This window comes from Suncus etruscus, chromosome 14, assembly GCF_024139225.1.
Source record: "Suncus etruscus isolate mSunEtr1 chromosome 14, mSunEtr1.pri.cur, whole genome shotgun sequence".
Taxonomy (NCBI): domain Eukaryota; kingdom Metazoa; phylum Chordata; class Mammalia; order Eulipotyphla; family Soricidae; genus Suncus; species Suncus etruscus.
In genome coordinates this window covers 78,834,819-78,854,560 of record NC_064861.1, presented here as the reverse complement: position 1 = coordinate 78,854,560, position 19,742 = coordinate 78,834,819, and the positions used below count along the sequence as shown (strand labels likewise).

At 42.3% G+C, this 19,742-nt stretch overlaps 1 protein-coding gene across 1 annotated transcript in view; it reads left to right on the top strand.

Annotated features, from left to right (window-relative positions):
• The window catches only part of CEP89 (centrosomal protein 89), a 65,364-nt gene that overhangs the window by 40,592 nt on the left and 5,030 nt on the right, over positions 1 to 19,742 (top strand). The window contains exons 15-17 of the mRNA XM_049786698.1: positions 4,822 to 4,989; positions 6,025 to 6,166; positions 10,561 to 10,650. Coding sequence (XP_049642655.1) covers positions 4,822 to 4,989; positions 6,025 to 6,166; positions 10,561 to 10,650 — 400 coding nt within the window. The remainder of the gene's footprint in view (positions 1 to 4,821; positions 4,990 to 6,024; positions 6,167 to 10,560; positions 10,651 to 19,742) is intronic.

Genomic DNA, 19,742 nt, shown 5'->3' with positions numbered 1-19,742 from the left:
GCAAGGCAAACGCACTACCTCCATGCTATCTCTCCAACCCCAAGCTTTATTTTCATTAAATGGAAGTTATTTTTTTCACACTAGTAAATCAAACACAAACCCCAGGTTTTGTATATCTGCATACATATATGTAAATATAAATTGTGTAATATATAATATGTAGGGGCCGGGAAGGTGGCGCTAGAGGTAAGGTGTCTGCCTTGCAAGCGCTAGCGTAGGACGGACCGCGGTTTGATCCCCCGGTGTCCCATATGGTCCCCCAAGCCAGGGGCGATTTCTGAGCTCATAGCCAGGAGTAACCCCTGAGCGTCAAACGGGTGTGGCCCAAAAACCAAAAAAAAAATAAAAAAAAAAAATATATATATATAATATGTACATGTATAGAAAACAGGGGATACATTTATTGAGCATTTATTGATGCGTTTATCTCTGAACGCTAAGTTAGTCTCTCTTCATAAAAAGCAATTACAATTTGAGGACTCTTCATATTTGCTTCTTCAGTCAGCACCAAGTCAGCCTCATCTGATTCTTTCTCCTTCATAAGAAGTATCACCTCTCCACTGCTGCTGCATCTTTTCCATTTCTGAATCCAGACTGCTAGCAAAGCCTCTGGGTTTGGCAGCTTCATCTCTTCTTTGACTTGCTATCATCAGTCAGGCTGACTGTCAGATAAGGATTTTCTTTTTATAATATCTTTTTCTTTACCAGCTTTTGAGAATTAAATGCTCATGTTAACTCTGAGCAATCTAAATTTTCTTCAAGTTCCCAAGTATTACCAGCATCTGTCAATTCTTCCCACTTCAGGAAATACACATTGGTCCAGTGCTTTTTCCATCACAAATTCTTTTTTTTTGTTTGGTTTTGGTTTTGGTTTTTGGGGCCATACCCAGCAGTACTCAAGGGTTACTCCTGGCTCTGCGCTCAGAAATCTCTCCTGAAAGGCTTGGGGGGCCCATATGGATGCCAGGGATCAAACCTGGTTTGGCCGTGTGCAAGACTAATGCCTTATCCACTGGGCTATTTCTATTGCCCCTCCATCACAAATCTTCAAGCTCTGCCTCCTCAAATGTTTTACTCTTCTCATTTTATTTCTTTCCCATTTTGCAATGTAGTTTTATTGTCCACTTTTTACTGCAGATTTGAATTAAACATAGCCTCAGAACTGCTCTGGGTCCTGGATCTGTGACTTCTCTAGCCCTGTACATCTCAATTGTAGTCTCAATTTGTATTTTATTTTTGTTTAGGGAGTTCAACACCCTGCTGTGTTTAGGATTTACTTTTGGCTCTGGGATCTGGCATCACTCATGGTGATGCTCGGAAGCGATGTGTGGTGCCAGAGATAGAATCCCGGTCAATTGCTTGCAAGGCAAACTCCTACTTCACTATATTTCTCTACCTTTCTGCATCTGTACTTTATTTTTGCATATGTTATCATTAATAAAAAAGTATTTTGTAGGGCCGGGCAGTGGCGCTCGAGGTAAGGTGCCTGCCTTACCTGCGCTAGCCTAGGAGACGGACCGCGGTTCGATCCCCCGGCGTCCCATATGGTCCCCCAAGCCAGGAGCGACTTCTGAGCGCATAGCCAGGAGTAACCCCTGAGCGTCACCGGGTGTGGCCCAAAAACCAAAACAAAAAAAGTATTTTGTGGGGCCGGGCGGTGGCGCTAAAGGTAAGGTGCCTGCCTTGCCTGCGCTAGCCTTGGACGGACCGCGGTTTCGATCCCCCGGTGTCCCATATGGTCCCCCAAGCCAGGAGCAACTTCTGAGCACATAGCCAGGAGTAACCCCTGAGCGTTACCGGGCGTGGCCCAAAAACCAAAAAAAAAAAAAAAAAAAGTATTTTGTATGTTTTGAGTTTCAGAAAACAAACTCTTTTATATCTTGACTAATTTACTCAAATTATCAAATATCTTTTCATATTTGCCACCTTATAACTGCTACCGGCTGGTTACATCATATGAAAGACTACTCCTAGGGCCCGGAGAGATAGCACAGCGGCGTTTGCCTTGCAAGCAGCCGATCCAGGACCAAAGGTGGTTGGTTCGAATCCTGGTGTCCCATATGGTCCCCCGTGCCTGCCAGGAGCTATTTCTGAGCAGACAGCCAGGAGTCACCCCTGAGCACCGCCGGGTGTGGCCCAAAAACCAAAAAAAAAAAAAAAAGAAAGAAAGACTACTCCTTTTTAATTCAATTTAATTTGATTTTTTGGTTTGGAGGCCACACCCAGCATTGCTCATGGGTTTCTCCTGGCTCTAGGCTCAGGAATCACTCCTGATGGGATGGGGGTGGAGGGGGAAGGGGGACCATATGGGATTCCTGGGATTGAAACAAGGACAGCTGTATTCAAGGCAAGCACCTTACACTTTATTTTAAGCACTGTGGTTTACAATACTGTTAATGATAGTGTCTTACTTAACCTATGAATGCAAATTTAAATTGTTATTGTTTGCTCTATCAAACTCTATCAAAATTATTTAAATTGTCCTCAGTATACCCCTACAGGAGGCATTATTGGGTCATTGATTAGATTAGTTGTGTTTTCTAAATGTTCTCTCAGGAAACTCTTCATGCCCACCAACTCCTTCCCTGAATTCCTTATTGTTTCTGGTTGCTCTGCACTGTGAATTTTGCTTGTTTGTTTGTTTTGGGGTCACACCCAGTGTCATTCAGGGGTAAATCCGGGTTCTACACTCAGAAATTGAACCTGGCAGGCTCCAGGGACCATATGAGATGTAAGAAATTAAACCCAGGTCTGTCCTGGGTCAGCCACATGCAAGGCAAACTTCCTACCTCTGTGCTCTCTCTCTGGCCCTGTGAATTTTTTTTTACCAGTTCATTGGCTCCCTAGTGAAGTAAAGTGCTAAAAATCTAAACAAAGGCAAAAGAAAATAAATCAAAGATGAGTTTAAAACCAAACTACAGTTCTGTGGGGTTGTTTGTTTTGTTTTGTTTTCCCTTTTTTTTTTTTTTTTTTTGCAACACCAGATAACGAGTTCAAGTGCTCAAACACTGAACTACATCCCAGCTTGAAAGTCTGTGGTTTTCTCTCTAGGATGTCCTCTACTCTTTGACTAAAAGCAATAAATAAGAAAACTGGAAAAGTCTTGACTGGGAGTTAAGGCTGAAGTCTTGGCAGTTGTATGATATGTGAGGCAAACTGCAGACCCATCCAGCCCAAGGCTATTTGCCAACCAGCAAACCTGGAGGTGAAAACCCTCTTGACACTCAGAGCCTCCCATCCTGTAAGTGTTGGGCAGTCTCCTGTGAGTGGCCTGAACTTTTCAATCCTGGTTCTAGCATGAAAATTGGCTGACAGAACCAATGTGATCTGTTGAGCATCCTTTTGCCAGAATTCAATATTGAGATTGCATGTCCGCCTTGTTCTTCATTTCTTTCATCAGAAAAGCATATGCTTGAGCAGGCCCTGGAATAATGTTTCATTTACAGCATCATGTTGTTACCATGTTGATGAGGGGAAGTATCTCAGAGCCTGGCAGGCCAATGTTTGTGAGAGTTTGCACATTCCCCAGGTCTGTGGTTTTCTCGGGGCTTTCATGGCAGGGGCCCTGCTTTCCTCTATCTCTACTTTCCCAGAGATGTGCTCATTGGTACGGCTAAGTTGTCTTAGCCTGAGTAAGGGAGGAGTGCATACTGCAGTGGAAGTGGTTCTGGGTTCATACTCTCCTTGTACCTTTAGCACCCTAGTCAGTAAAAACCCTAAATGGGAATAAAAACCTGAAAATGAACAAATGAGTATTCCTTAACATTAGGAGTGTCTTGAGTATTCACTTATAAATTTGAGTAGATTTTCTTGGGGGGGGGTCACTCCCAGTGGTGCTCAGGGGTTACTTTTGTCTCTGCACTCAGAAATCATTCCTGGCAGGCTTGGGGGACCATATGGAATGCCGGGGATCTGAGTCCATTCCAGGTTCAGCTGTTTGCAAGGCAAATGCCCTACTACTGTACTATCGCTCTAGTCCCTGGCGATGTTTTTGTAACCAGTAAGACACTGTAAGGACTGAGCCCTTGTCTATATAGATTAGCCTGCAGTGTGATTGGCTATACATCGTTTCACTTGAAGTTACAGTGTCCAAGAACTTATTGACAATATTAAGTGAGAACTTGCTGTCATTACTTTACTATGAAGTCAGAGTCATTTCTTTTTTTGTTTGTTTGTTTTTTGTTTTGTTTTGGTCCACACCCAGTGATGCTTAGGGGTTATTCCTGGCTATGCACTTAGAAATTGCTCCTGGCTTAGGGGACCATATGGAATGCCAGGGATAGAACCCAGGTTTATCCTGGGTCAGCCGCATGCAAGTCAAACCACCCTACTACTGTGCTATCGCTCCAGCCCCATAAGAATTATTTCAATGTTAGGATTGGGAAAGTTATTAAGTATGTGGAAAATTAAGGCAGTAGAAAATTAAGATATTTGTATGTTCACAGACAGTGCAAAAATTCAGGGCAGGGGGTAAGAGTATAGTGGAGTAGATAAGGCTTATGCTTTGCATGCAACCGATCGGGTTTGATTTCTGGCATCCCGTATGGACCCTAGAACACCAGTAGTCATTCTTGAGTGCAGAACCAATAGTAAGCATTACAAGCATTACAAGGTGTGGCCCCAACACTCAAAACAAACAAATAACAAAAAGAACTCAGGGTAGATGAACAGGTAGATGGTGACTTCCAAGGAGTGAGTGTCCACTGGGGACTCTGTCCAGAGCCTGGGCATTATTGCTGCAGACACCTTCCAGATGACCCCCTAGAGGGCACTGTCAGTCTCACTCTCCTGACTACAGCTCGAGATGTTTTTCTTCTCCAGCCGTTTGCAGAAGGAAGAAGAGCGAGAGAGTGTGGAGATGGAGGAGTTGTTGGAGAAGTTGGCCAGCCTGCAGCTGCAGACAAAGAGCCTGCTGCTGGAGAAGAACAGTCTGATAGCCACGAACAAAACTCTGACGGCAGAGGTGGAGCGGACACAGAAGAGATACAGGTTAATGCAGATTTTTCTTAAGCCTCCTTGTTTTTTTAACAGTTAAAAAAAGAATGGGCTGGGGCCGGGAAGGTGGCGCTAGAGGTAAGATGTCTGCCTTGCAAGCGCTAGCCAAGGAAGGACCGCGGTTCGATCCCCCGGCGTCCCATATGGTCCCCCCAAGCCAGGGGCGATTTCTGAGTGCATAGCCAGGAGTAACCCCTGAGCGTCAAACGGGTGTGGCCCAAAAACCAAAAAAAAAAAAAAAAAAAAAAAAAAAAAAAGAATGGGCTGCTTTTCTTTCATCCGCATTAGAGATTTCATAATTTTTATGCTCTAATGGTTTGAGTGCCCACACCCCTCTACTTCTGTCCTTATGTCGCTTTTATTCCACTTCTTCCTCCCCTCAAGTCCCCCCATAACTACCACTTGGCAACCTCACTTCTGCAAAAACAAGGGTTTGTCATTATTCATTCCTGTCTCTTCTCTGTCTGTCTATCACACATGAGTGTGTTTTATCTTGGATAGTGACTCCTAAGTGGAAAAGGATCATCAAGATTTTTGCAAACCAAAATGAAATATAAGAGCAAGACTTTCTGTTACATTAACCACTATTTCTCCAGTCTGTAGTTCAATGATGGATGATTGTGAGACCGATGACGCCGAGTCTCTGAAAGTTCTAAGAGTTCTTCTTTGCCATTTACTGGAAGTCTATTTTGGGATTACTGACTTCCTTTTTCAAAAGTATCTTTTAGAATGTGAGCCCAAAGTTAATCGACTCATCAATATAATTAGCCTATTCATTGTGTGAAACATTTTGGGATTCTTATCGAGTTGGGCCGAAGTCAATAATCATGCTTAGTTTGAAATTAAGTTCCGTTTGTTTCCCCCCTTTTTTTTTCACCTTGAAACTTAATAGATTTAGGTTGCTAAAGAAAAACAATTAGATGGTAACGTAATTGCTATTTTAAAATACATTTGCTATTAACTATTCACTATGTCCTAGCCATTCAGGCTAATGAGTTTTTCATTCCACCATTTGGGATAACTCTCTAGGAGATCTGAAAAGAAAATTGAAGTTCTCAAAAAGCAGGTAAAAAAAGCCATGGAAAATGAAATGTCTGCCCACCAGTATCTAGCAAATCTTGTTGGCCTGGCAGAGAACATAACTCAGGAACGTGATCATCTTATGTATTTGGTAAGTTTTCTTTCATGGCTTAAACTGCAAGCTGATATCTAAGCATAATTTGGAGGCGGTTGGTTTTGGGACACACCAGTGGTACACAGGGGTTACTTCTGGCTCTGCACTCAGAAATCGTTCTTCACAGGCTCGAGGGCCATTTGGGATGCCAGGGATCGAACCCGGGTCTGTCTCAGGTCAGCTGCATGCAAGGAAGACACCCTAGAGCTGTACTATTGCTCCAGCCCCTTAAGAGTATTTTTTAGACAAAATTATCCATGAAAAGTTCATCTCTTAACATTTCAAGTACTAATTTCCAGGTTTCCAAAATGTTATCTTTCAACCAAAGTTCCCTTTGTTTTGAAAAGTGGATCAACCTAAACATTCCCTCTCGCCCCACAATTTCCCCAAATTTAGGTCTGATTTAAAAGTTTAGGTATCAATATTGTTCCCTAATTTTCATTATAATGCTATGATTGACCAAGTTGTTCACTTTATAGTCATTTCAGGTACTAAATATTCAAACACCAATTCTTCCTTTCACTAGTTTTTCTAATCTCCCACCCACCATCATAGCCTGCCTCCATGCAGGCTCAAATCAACATATTTCATATTGCTGTTACAGCACAAGGCAAATGGAATTATCAAACTTTAGATCTATAAGTGTCAATTTTAAATGACTGTTACATCTCTCCATGATGTTACTAAAGTCAGTATTTGAGGGTTTACTGGACTGTGATTACTGCTTGTTGAACCTTCTGGGATATTGTTCAGGCTCACTGAGGTCAGTAGACTTCTATGTAACTTTCCCTTCAGAATTCTTGTGATAACACTGGGCTGATACTACTATAAAGTATTGAGGTGTCCAGGATTTATAAATATAAAAGAAATTTGGTGAATTGGAAGTTTGGTAAGTCATGGCGCTGGGCTGTTTCTCTCAGAGGGTGTATGAAGGGCGATAGCTGTGGACTGTTGCAGTTCACACAGAAAGGTGAACCTGTCTCCATTTCTTTCTGAGATTCCACAGAGGTATCAGCCCAAACCGGACTACCTGGGAAATATTTGCAACCATTATTTCCTTTGGAGCTTGTGGTGGAGTTGAAGTTTTGTAGGGTTTTTTTGTTTTGTTTTGTTTTGTTTTTGGGTCACACCCGACTGTACTCAGGGGTTATTCCTCAGAAATAGCTCCTGGCAGGCACGGGGGGTGGTGGGTGGGGGGGGGGGGACACGGACGGGGGACGGGACCATATGGGATGCCGGGATTCGAACCAATCACCTTAGGTCCTGGGTCGGCTGCTTGCAAGGCAAATGCAGCTGTGCTATCTCTCCGGTCCCTTTTGTGGATTTTTTTTTTGGTGTGTGTTTTGTTTTTTGTTTTGTTTTGTTTTTATTTTTTTTGCCAGGAAGACAGCAGCATTGGACAGGAGCTCCTGGGTTTTCCAGTCGGGGTGAGGGGCTTGTTCCAATCGCTTTCCAAAATGAAAGTCCCAGAGTTATCAGCTCTGTAGTCTGATCTCACCTGAGAAGATTTAGCTGCTCATATTATTTGATTTTAGTTGAGAATTTGGGCTTTTTCTTTTGGAATCTGTAGGATATGTTGGGCTGCTATGGTTCATGCAGCAAGGGAAATCTGCTTTCTCCCTTCTGGCCTCCCATCCTTTCTGAGAAGACCACAGAGGTATCAGTATCAGCCCAGACCAGGCTACCTAGAAAATATCAGCAGTCTTTTTTTTTATTTATTTATTTTTTTTTTTTTTTTGAGCTTGGTGAAGGAGTCAGGTTGTTTTTCTGCCAGAAATGACAACCCAAACTTTTTTTTTTTTTTTTTTTTTGGTTTTAGTTTCTGGGTCATACTTGGTGATGGCTCAGGGCTTATTTCTGGCTCTGAGCTCAGGATTCACTCCTGGTGGGCAACCATATAGGATGCTGGGAATTGAACCCAGTTTGCTATATGCAAGACAAGCCCTGTACCCAGTGTACTATCAATTCTGGCCCTTTCACAACCCAAACTTTTTTTTCTGGTTGCAAATATCTCTTAAGGTAAACTGAAGAATTCTACTGAAATAAATAAAACTAGTACCCATCAGACCTTTAACAAGCAAACAGGGACATTTTCGGGGCCGGGAAGGTGGCGCTAGAGGTAAGGTGTCTGCCTTGCAAGTGCTAGCGTAGGACGGACTGCAGTTCGATCCCCCAGCGTTCCATATGGTCCCCCCAAGCCAGGGGCAATTTCTGAGCGCATAGCCAGGAGTAATGCCTGAGCGTCAAACGGGTGTGGCCCAAAAACCAAAAACCAAAAACAAAAAAACAAAAAAAAACAGGGGCATCATCATGTTCTCTGTAAAGCAGTCAGAGCATGCCCCTGTTGAGAGGTAAACCCTCAGAGTACCTAGGGAGAAGCCCCAAGACAACACACATAGTGCAATCCTGGCTTTCTGCCACTGTGGTCCTCAAAGCCTTAGGCCATGAGGGAGCAAGTTAGTGATGGCAGTCCTGGAGGAGGGAAGGCTTCCCAGCCAGAAAAAAATGATGCCATGACAAGATTCTCGGTGTCTTCACACTGGCTCGCAAAGATGTCTCTAGCAGATTGCATGGTGTTGGCAGACAGATGCTATGCCAAGCTGTATGCTCGGGAAAAGGTCTTATGAGACTTCCTGCAAAACCTAACAACAAGCTGGTTACTATCTCTAAGAGATAGGAGTGTTTGTGTGTTTGTATCTATATATATATTTTTTTTTCTTTTAAATAAGGAACACATGGGGACCAGAGTCATAGTACAATGGGTAAGGGGCTTGTCTTGCGTGCTGCAGCCACAGACTTGATCTCTAACTTCCCATATGGTCACCCAAGCATCACCAGGAGTCATCCCTGAATACAGAGCTGAAGTAATTCCTGAACCCTTCCAGGGATTCAAGAGTTGAAGTAATCCCTGAGCCCCACAACAAAAATAAATAGAGAAGACAAACCAGCGGTACTGGGGATTCAGTTCAGCATCTCGAATATGTTAAGCATGTGCCATATTCCCCTTGAGCCATGTCTCCAACTCCTAAAAATGATTTGCAGTTATCTGCATCTTATGGTTTTTCTACTCTGAATGTATTACTTGTTTAAACAAGCATGGTTTAGAACTTGACCCTTTTCCAGGGAGAATGAGATGTGGAAATTCCGTTAGGAAGGGACATGGCTTATTTCATTTGTTAGTAAGATATTTAGAAAATGGATGCAACACTTTATTGTGCGGAAGGAATTACAGCAGTTTAGAGGAAAATGTTTATCTCTACTTAAAAGAAATGGTAAGAAAATTTAAAAAAAAGGGGGGGGGTTGGGCGGAGAGATAGCATGGAGGTAAAGCATTTGCCTTTTATGCAGAAGGTCGGTGGTTCGAATCCTGGCATCCCGTATGGTCCCTTGAGCCTGCCAGGGGTGATTTCTGAGCATAAGAGCCAGGAGTAATCCCTGAGCGCTGCCAAGTGTGACCCCCCCCCCAAAAAAAAAAAGAACAAAAAGAAATGGTAAATTTCAGAGTTTCATTTTATACTACCACTGGGTATGGCCCTAAAACAAACAAACAAAAGATGAAGAAAAACGTTTAATTAAAATGTAGGAGTGGGGCCAGAGAGATAGCATGGAGGTAGGGTGTTTGCCTTGCATGCAGAATGATGGTGGTTCGAATCCCGGCATCCCATATGGTCCCTCGAGCCTGCCAGGGGTGATTTCTGAGCATAGAGCCAGTAACCCCTGAGCACTACTGGGTGTGACCCAAAAACAACAACAACAAAAGTAGGAATGATACTATTTCACACCCAGAGTGATAGAGAGCAGGTAAGGTGCTTGCCTTTTGGCTGAACCTGGTTCTATCCCTGACACCTTAAATGGTTCCACTGGGAGTCACCCCTAAACATATAGGTAGGGGGCCGGAGAGATAGCATGAAGGTAAGGCGTTTACCTTGCATGCAGAAGGTCGGTAATCTGAATCCCAGCATCCCATATGGTCCCCTGAGCCTGCCAGGAGCGATTTCTGAGCATAGAGCCAGGAGTAGCCCCTGAGTGCTGCCTGGTGTGACCCAAAACAAAACAAAATAAAAAAGCATATAGTTAGAAGTAAGCCCTGAGCACAGCCAAGTGTGGCACATAAAAAAAAAAAGGACTATAGGACAGAATATGCTTGATTCCCCTAGATTCCCCTTTGGGTTCGGGATGATATAGGACTCAGATCTTCCAGTGTGTCCAGAAATCTGGGCACCTCGTGGAGAGGCTCTTGCCTCTCCTGAGCTATTGATGGTGGCAGGAGAGCAAGAACAAGAAGCAGAATGAAAATAAGTAGTGAGTAGAAATTCTCTTCGCAGAAGAATATTTTAATTTTTCTGTAAAACCAGGAGCCCTTTATTTTTCTTTTCACCTTTCTTTTGTAGGCTAAATGTTTAGAAAGTGAGAAACATGGAGTTCTCAACAAAGTCTTAGAAAGCAATGTTCGCTTGGGAAGGCTGGAGGAAAAAGTCAAGGTAGGTAGGTGCTCATTTATGTAGTTGCCGGGATCCCATCTTCCAATGGGAAAGGAGATTCCAGAGTGCAGAATTCCATGCGATTTAAAAAAGTGTGTGTGTGTGTGTGTGTGTGTGTGTGTGTGTGTGTGTGTGTGTGTGTGTATCCACTGAATAAAGCAATTTAGAATTGCATCAATAAAATACCTCTCTACTGACAAACTAAAGATGTTAGTTCATCTGCACAATAAAAAATCATGCATTTAAAAATGAAAAGGAAAATAAATCGAAGAATCCCCTGACCTAAACCTTGCTTAATACTTGCATCTCTAGGCTCCATCCTTAAGTTGTGAGACTTGGGGATCCAGCCCAACCTTTGCTTTTTTTCCAGCAGAGAGCAGTGTTGACCTGTCTCATCCTTTTCTGCATTCTTACTCCTTCCAGTTTTCTGCCCTGAATACTCTTCCTGGTTCCACTCTGCTCCCTCAGCTGCTTTTCTCTGTTCTATTTCTGTCTATCTGATCTCTTACTTCAAATTGCTCAAACTCAAACGTACATCTTCTTGCAAACAATAGATTGTGTCTTTCACAAGTGTTGCTTTCAAGTATTAAGCAACCTCCCTATGAATTATAAATACTGCTTTGTATTTCTTTCCCAGATGCTAGGATTTGGAAGCCACATTGCCTTGTAGGTTTGGTTCTCAGTGGGTATAGTCAGGGCATCCTGAAGGGGCTTTCAGGTTTTCAATGCATTTGGCCATAAGCAGCATGTACTTCCTCAGGTAAGATCTTAAGGAAATTCAGGGAAGATTAGTGTGTGCTCCAGAGCATCAAAAGGTCATGCCCCCTGTAGACAGAGATGTCCCAAGTAACCCTTCCCTCAGTGGACCAGAGCAGCTCCGTTCTACTCTCAAATGTGGAAGTTGAAGCATGATGCTATTTTTTTTTTTTTTTTTTTTGGTTTTTGGGCCACACCCGGCGGTGCTCAGGGGTTACTCCTGGCTGTCTGCTCAGAAATAACTCCTGGCAGGCACAGGGAACCATATGGGACACCGGGATTCGAACCAACCACCTTAGGTCCTGAATCGGCTGCTTGCAAGGCAAACACTGCTGTGCTATCTCTCCGGGCCCTCATGATGCTATTTTTGAAGAAAGGACATCTTTGCTAAAATGATATCAGAAATGTCCACGTTAACCCCATATTCAGAACTCTGGGATTTATCCCGTGGCTTGCAGTGACCAGAATAATTTAATTTAGCCTGAAATCATTCAAATATTACTATGGATTCTGAGCAGGTTTGTCTCAGTTTTCAAGGGACGTGATTTGTGTCATCATAGAATGCTTACTATCATATAGTTTTAAAGAAAATGAAGATTTGGATCAGGTTAGTGGGTTTTATTTTGTTTGTTTTTACTTTATTTAAACACCGTGGCTTACCAAGTTGTTCATAATACAGTTGTTTCTGGCATTCAGTGTTCTAATACCATTTCTACATTCCCTCCACCATGGTTTCTAGTTTCCCATCCCTTCCAAGCCTGCCCCAAATAATTTATATTATATTGCTTATTACAACTAAATGGCTAATGGAAGTATGGAAAACTACTTCAATAAAAGATCATTTGTGACAAAGGCCCAAGAGATAGTACAGCAGTAGGATGACTGCCTTATATACAGCCAACCCAGATTCAATCCCATATCATCCCCTGAGTACCACAAAGTGCTCTCCTGAGTATAGAGCTATAGTTAAACTCTAAGCACCACTGGGTGTGGCCCCCAAACAAACAAAAGATAATTTTTTTAAAAATTTATTTATTGGAGGGGTTGGGCCACACCTGGAAGCCACTCAGGGGTTACTTTTATGGTAACTCCTGACTCTGCGCTCAGAAATTACTACTGGAGGCTTGGGGGACCGTATGGAATGCCTGGGATTGAACTAGGGTTAGCCAGGTGCAAGGCAAAATTGCCCCTGTTATTATTACTCTGGCCGCTGTTACTATTTTAAAATTGTTACACAATGGGGTCATTCATTGTTTGAAAGTTGACTAAGCTGAGCTATTTGTTGCTAGCTGAGCATTCTGGGTTGTTTTTGTTTATTGAAATTAGTTGACTTCTATGCTACGTCCCATCTAATTTGGGGTGCTCCTACTGGGAGTCAATAGTGAGGAATTTGGAAGTGGTGCATAGCCATCGTAGTGGCTGCACACTCTAGGAATCCCAGGAGCTATAGAACTGGGCCTATGAACTTACATGACTGTGGGTTGTGAGTGTTGCTGCCAGGGTTTCCAGAAGTATAGGGGGAGGCTGCCTATCCCCCTCATGAATGGCAGCAGCTGTGGGGTATGATTGTGGTTGCTAAGAATTTTGCAGAGTGGGGACTCAGTCCATTCGCCCTTCAACTAGGTCCCAAAATTTTCTGCTGGAAGACCAGAGTTCCTATGAATTTTTGCAGATTGGCTTGCATCTCTGTTTTTGTTTTGGTTTTTGGATCACACCCGGCAGTGCTCAGGGGTTACTCCTGGCTCTGCGCTCAGAAATCACCCCAGCAGGCACGGGGGACCATATGGGATGCTGAGATTCTAACCACCATCCTTCTGCATGCAAGGCAAATGCCTTACCTTCATGCTATCTCTCTGACCCTGGCTTGTATCTCTTAAGAGTCTAATGAGTCTGTTGATCTGGGCTGATGAATAGACATGGAGGCACATCTAGGTCAGTTTAGTTTTTCGTTTGTTTGCTTGTTTTGTTTTTTTGGGACTCACCCAGAAGTGCTCAGGAGTTACTCCTGTCTCTGAGCTCAGGAATCACTCCTGGCAGGCACATGGGACTCAATGCTGAGGATCGAACCTAGGTTGGCCAAGTGCAAGGCAGAAATGCTCTCCCTGCCATACTATTTCTCCAGCCCCATGAGTCAGTTTAGTTTTCAAGTACACTTATTTATGATAGTACTTTCCCTGCTAAGTAGGATAAATTTAAAGCAATGCCTAACAGCATCACAGTGACACGTGGAACACCAAAGACAAAGAGGAAGACATAAAAGTAGCCAGATTGTGAAAATGTACGACAAATAGAAAAATTAGGGGCCGGGAAGGTGGCGCTACAGGTTAGGTGTCTGCCTTACAAGCGGATGTACCGCGGTTCGATCCCCTGGTGTCCCATATGGTTCCCCCAAGCCAGGGGTGATTTCTGAGCGCATAGCCAGGAGTAACCCCTGAGCTTCAAATGGGTGTGGCCCAAAAACCAAAAAAAAAAAAAAAAAAGAAAGAAAAATTAGGAAATTTGACCACATAGAGTAGTTAGTATGGCTGGAGCTGGAAGTTGGTTCCAACTTTTAGTAAAAGTAGAGGGGATTGTGGGGGATTCGGGTCTGGAAGCAAATGCTGACACAGGAAATAATCCACACGTGATTAAGGAGATAAAGCATGTTCTGGAACTTCCACCTTAAGGATTCTGCTCCCGACAAGCTAGATAACCCAGTTGTGGAAAACCGAAACTACATTCGAGCAGTTTCTTTTTAAGATCCTCAGGCTTTATTGTGAAGTCAAAGATCACACCCTGGGGAGGAGAACAGGTGATCTTTGGCTCCAATCCAAAAGGTGCTTCAATCCCAAGGTACTTCCATCCAGTGAGTGACACGTATCAACAAAAAAAGCAGCGAACTTAAAAAATTGTAGAATGTTTGCCCACTGGCTTTGTTATTTGATTGTTTTATCTTCTCTCTTTGAGATCTGTTTTATAAGCAATACTGGTAGAAGAGTATCTCTGTATAGATTTCATGTTTGAACCAAGTTACGGGGAATGTTGGATTTTATTCGTCGGTCCCCAAATGCACCAACAATATCTTGTGGCATTGCTTCTCTTTTGCATAGGCACATTAAAATGGGAAAATAATACATATGCAAACAAGTTCTTATCTAATAGAGATGGGAACACAAATTTGGTAATGCAATTAGGCCTTATACCCTGAACATTGGCATAATGACTTGGTTTAGGCCTCAGAAGAATGGGCATTGCCCACACACACCTGAACAATGGATACCATCTATGGAAACATCCACAATCGTCTATAACATTACCAGGATCCAAGCCTTTACCAGGGAAGATCTACCACTGCTTTGGCATTGACTTACTCCAAAGAGTGCTCCCAACACCCAGACGACTCAGCAACAGCCTGCTTGCAGGGCAGATCGCTCCGCATCTAATGGTGTGCTGAAACTAGAGGATGCTCCACATCATCCTGACATCGATGAAAGAAATGCACAGAATCCAGAATCTTTAAATATAAGAACCTGGGCCCGGAGAGATAGCACAGCGGTGTTTGCCTTGCAAGCAGCCGATCCAGGACCAAAGGTGGTTGGTTCGAATCCCAGTGTCCCATATGGTCCCCCGTGTCTGCCAGGAGCTGTTTCTGAGCAGACAGCCAGGAGTGACCCCTGAGCACCGCCGGGTGTGACCCAAAAACAAAAACAAAATATATATATATAAGAACCTGATACAAACAATAGCTAAAGTGTGAAAAAGTTTCACTGGGACCACGGAGAATGACAAGTTGGACAGACTGGAATGCCTGGAGCCCAGAGTCAGTCTAAAGCCAATAAACTTCTGGGGTGAGGCCTTTTTGTAATCAGGTCAAGGATTTTTTTCCATTTTCCCCATTTTTCTGGACCTATGCAAACAATGGCAATTGCCACTATCACACCTTTACTATATTTTTTCACTCTTATCCTTTAAGGAACAAAAATACAATTTACTGAACTTAAAAACAATAACTGAGGGCCCGGAGAGATAGCACAGTGGTGTTTGCCTTGCAAGCAGCCGATCCAGGACCAAAGGTGGTTGGTTCGAATCCCGGTGTCCCATATGGTCCCCTGTGCCTGCCAGGAGCTATTTCTGAGCAGACAGCCAGGAGTAACCCCTGAGCACTGCCGGGTGTGGCCCAAAAGCCAAAAAAAAAAAACAATAACTGTAGTAGAATGCCTGTCTCGAATACAGGCAGGGGATGGGAGGGGGGGGGGGAATGTTACACTGGTGTAACCCAACTATGATCATGTTACTTAAGTAAAAAATATATTTAAAAAAAATTGGAGGGCCCGGAGAGATAGCACAGTGGCGTTTGCCTTGCAATCAGCCGATCCAGGACCTAAGGTGGTTGGTTCATGTCCGGGTGTCCCATAGGGTCCCCTGTGCCTGCCAGGAGCTATTTCTGAGCAGACAGCCAGGAGTAACCCCTGAGCAATGCCGGGTGTGACCCAAAAACAAAACAAAGAAAAATTGGAAAGAAAAGAAAAAAATTATAAAATGTGGATCCCACAATCATATTATTGCATAAAAGTGAGAAACTATTGGTTGGTTTGGAGTTTTCTCTTTTGTGTGTGTGTGTGTGACCCGAAACCAAACATTAAATAATACGATAGTTTCCTTTGTTGTTAATTAATCCCTCATTGTATTTTGTTTCCCTCTCACACATATATACCCTATGCCACCTCACCGGTGAGGCACACTTGGACTCTCACCCCTGAATCTTCCTGGATTTATTTTCTCTGTAGATAGCATCATCTCCTAATAGATGAGATGTTTTATTGAATAATGTTTATTGGTTGTCTGTCTCCTCTGACGTTTAAGTTCCATAAGGGCAGGGTTGCATTCTCTCCTTTTGTTCACTAGTAATCTTCCAAGCACATATCACAGCAACAGGCACATAAAATTTAGTAACTGTTTGAGAAATAAACTAATATAGATATTTTATAATTTTAGCAAAATATAAAGCAGTGTTTCAAGTCTGTGCCAAAAGGGCTAGTACTGACTCCCTGCTATTAATGATGGAAACCTGCAGTTAAGTTTTCTGAATAGTAATAATGATGGGTCTTCTGTTTTCTTTGGTTTTCATGTTGGCTTTTGTTTCCAGATAAATTATTTTTGATTTTCAGGGTAGTTGGCCTTGTCTTAGGGTTTTTAGCACATAGTGAAAATGGGGGCCGGAAAGATAGCGTCGAAGTAAGGCATTTTTGCCTTTCATGCAGAAGGTCATTGGTTCGAATCCCGGCACCCCATATGGTCCCCCGAGCCTGCCAGGAGCGATTTCTGAGCATAGAGCTGGAGTAATCCCTAAGCGCTGGTGGGTGTGACCCAAAAATCAAAAATAAATAAATAAATAAATAAATAAATAAATAAATAAATAAATAAATAAATAAATAAATAAATAAAAAAGAATAGTGAAAATGGATCTCTCCCCAGACATCCAGAGAGGAGACCTGTGACTGGATCTAAGTCTGATAGAACCATTTCTGCTGCCCCGAGAAAGAGGACTTGGGAAAGGCTTGAGAAAATGCACTGGGGATATGTCAGGACCCCATAGAAAAACAGGATTTGCAAGAGCTTGGCAGTCAGGGCTATCCCAAGATCTAGGATCTGGGAAGATCAAACTACCTACAAAAGTGCTCAGTGCATTTATTTGCCTTGCATATATGGGGCATATGTGGTCTAGTCTCTAGCACTGAGTCAAAAAATAAAAATGGAAATATATATATATATATATATATATATATATATATATATATATATATATATATTGGTTTTTGGGCCACACCCAGCGGTGCTCAGGGGTTACTCCTGGCTGTCTGCTCAGAAATAGCTCCTGGCAGGCACGGGGGACCATATGGGACACTGGGATTCGAACCAACCACCTTTGGTCCTGGATCGGCTGCTTGCAAGGCAAACGCCGCTGTGCTATCTCTCCGGGCCCGGAAATATTTTCTTATACATGGTAAAAATGCAGAAAATTCAGAAATAAAGGAGATCAAAATTGCCAAGTACACTTTAGAATGAAAAGTAGGCTGGTAGGGTAGATGAATGAGTAGGTAGAGAGGTGGGTGATTAGATACTTAAAACTTTTTTGTTTTGTTTGGTTTTTGGGTCACACCCGCCAGCGCTTAGGGATTACTCCTGGCTCTACGCTCAGAAATCACTCCTGGCAGGACCATATGGGATGCCGGGATTTGAAACACCATCCTCCTGCATGCAAGACAAATGCTCTACCTCCATGTTATCTCTCCGGCCCTAATACTTAAAACTTTTTTGTTTGTTTTTTGTTTGGGGGTTGCTCCTGGTGGTGCTCAGGGCTTACTCATGGCTCTATATTGGGTAAATCTCTACTGGTGGCATTTGGTTCAAACCATATTAGAAACCAGGGATCAAACCCAGGTGGCCATGTGCAAGGCAAACATCTTACCCATTGAACGATCTCTCTGTCCTGCAAGATACTTAAAACTTAATACAGCAAAGAAATACCACAACACAGAAATACAATTCTCCAAAAGAATGGCCAGACAGAGGAAATTTTGGAAAGGAAAAAACAGAACTAAACAAGAAATATTAGGAAATAAAATACTTCAGACATATGTATCAAATAACTGAGCCCAGGAGAAAGTATATAAGAGGCATAAGGATAGAAATATGAAAGGCAAAGACAAGAAAACAGAAATCAAGATGTGGAAATGAGATCATGAGAAAGCGACAGAGACCTGATATATCTGCTCTTAGAGTTCCCAAAGAATGGGAAGGTAGTTTGCACCAAAACGTAATTTCTGAAATTTCTGAAATTTTCTGAAATTCAGTTGGATCTACAACTGAATATAGACTTGTATAGCTAGGAAAAAATGGACCAAGAATGGGCCCACAAAATTGACACCAAGTCTTAGCTGACTTTAAAATAAAGGAAGAATTCTTTGACCTTCAGGCAAATGACTAAGACATAAGAAAAAGAAAACCACTTCAGCATCACCCTTCTCATTTGTACTACTGCCAGAGAAGAATGCCATCTATAAACATTCAAGGAAAGACAGTCTGAGCCAACAAACAGTTTGTATCCAACAAAACTGCTCTCCAGATAGTTCTGACCGTGCAAGAACCCTGAAAACTTTTTTTTTTTTTTACTATAAACCCTTCCTCATGGATCAGTCAACCTCAACTGAGCCAGCCAAAAAAAGGATTGGGCAAGCTGCAGTAAATCACTTGCCATGAGCAAAGAATCTATTTAACTGCCAACTAAGACTTCACACAAAGCAAGATAAGGCTGATAACAGTGACAGACAATGCTGAAAGGAAGTAAAGGGTTACATAGACTTCCTGACTTACTGATTGTCTCCTATGTAATAGCTAATAGTCAGAGGATATCATTCAGAGCTGAAAGTCTAGAAGGAGGAGCTGTAGCATATTTAAGTGAAGTTAGAGTAAAGAAAAGCATATGAGAATTAAGAGTGTTATGTACCATCATAGACCTATTCATGGGAAGCCAATATATACTGCCTAAATAGGGGCTGGAGAGATAGCATGGAGGTAAGGTGTTTGCCTTGCATGCAGGACAGTGGTTCGAATTCCGGCATCCCGTATGGTCCCCTGAGCATGCCAGGAGCGATTTCTGAGTGTAAAGCCAGGAGTAACTCCTGAGCACCCCCAGGTGTGACCCAAAAACCAATATATATATATATATATACTGCCTAGATGAACATGCAGTATAAAGGCAGAAGGTTAAAAGTAACCACAGAATCAGAGATTCATTTTGATAGTAGAATTGCAGTAGTGAATGAGCTAAGGAAAAAGATTGAAAATGTTTGTAGGAGAAGGAAGATAGCTCAACAGAAGGACACTTGCCTTGCATATATGAGACTTTGGTTTGATCATTAAATAACTACAAAAATAAATTTATTTTTAATGTGTTTAGATAAAACAAAATAGAAAACAAATCCAAGATCAAATGAATTTTTCAAATAAATATCTAAATAAGTTTAGTTCGTCCATGAAAAGAAAAGTTTTTCAGATTGGACCGTTAAGTTAGCCCAGACACCATGAAAAACAAAGATGAATGGAAACAGTAATAACAGGAGCTTGACCAACTTCTCAGATCAAGAGATTAAATCAAAGAACCTGAAGGTTTGACATTTATAGTATGTAAAAGGTGTGTGCAGATATATGTATACTTTAAACATGTCATTAACCTCTTATTCTAAGCATCCTGGAAAAAAAATCTTTATGTCAATAACACAAAACAAAGCAAAAATTTTCAAAAAATTGCTAAAGGGTTTTGATGATCTCTGCTTGTTGAAGTATGATTCTTTCAA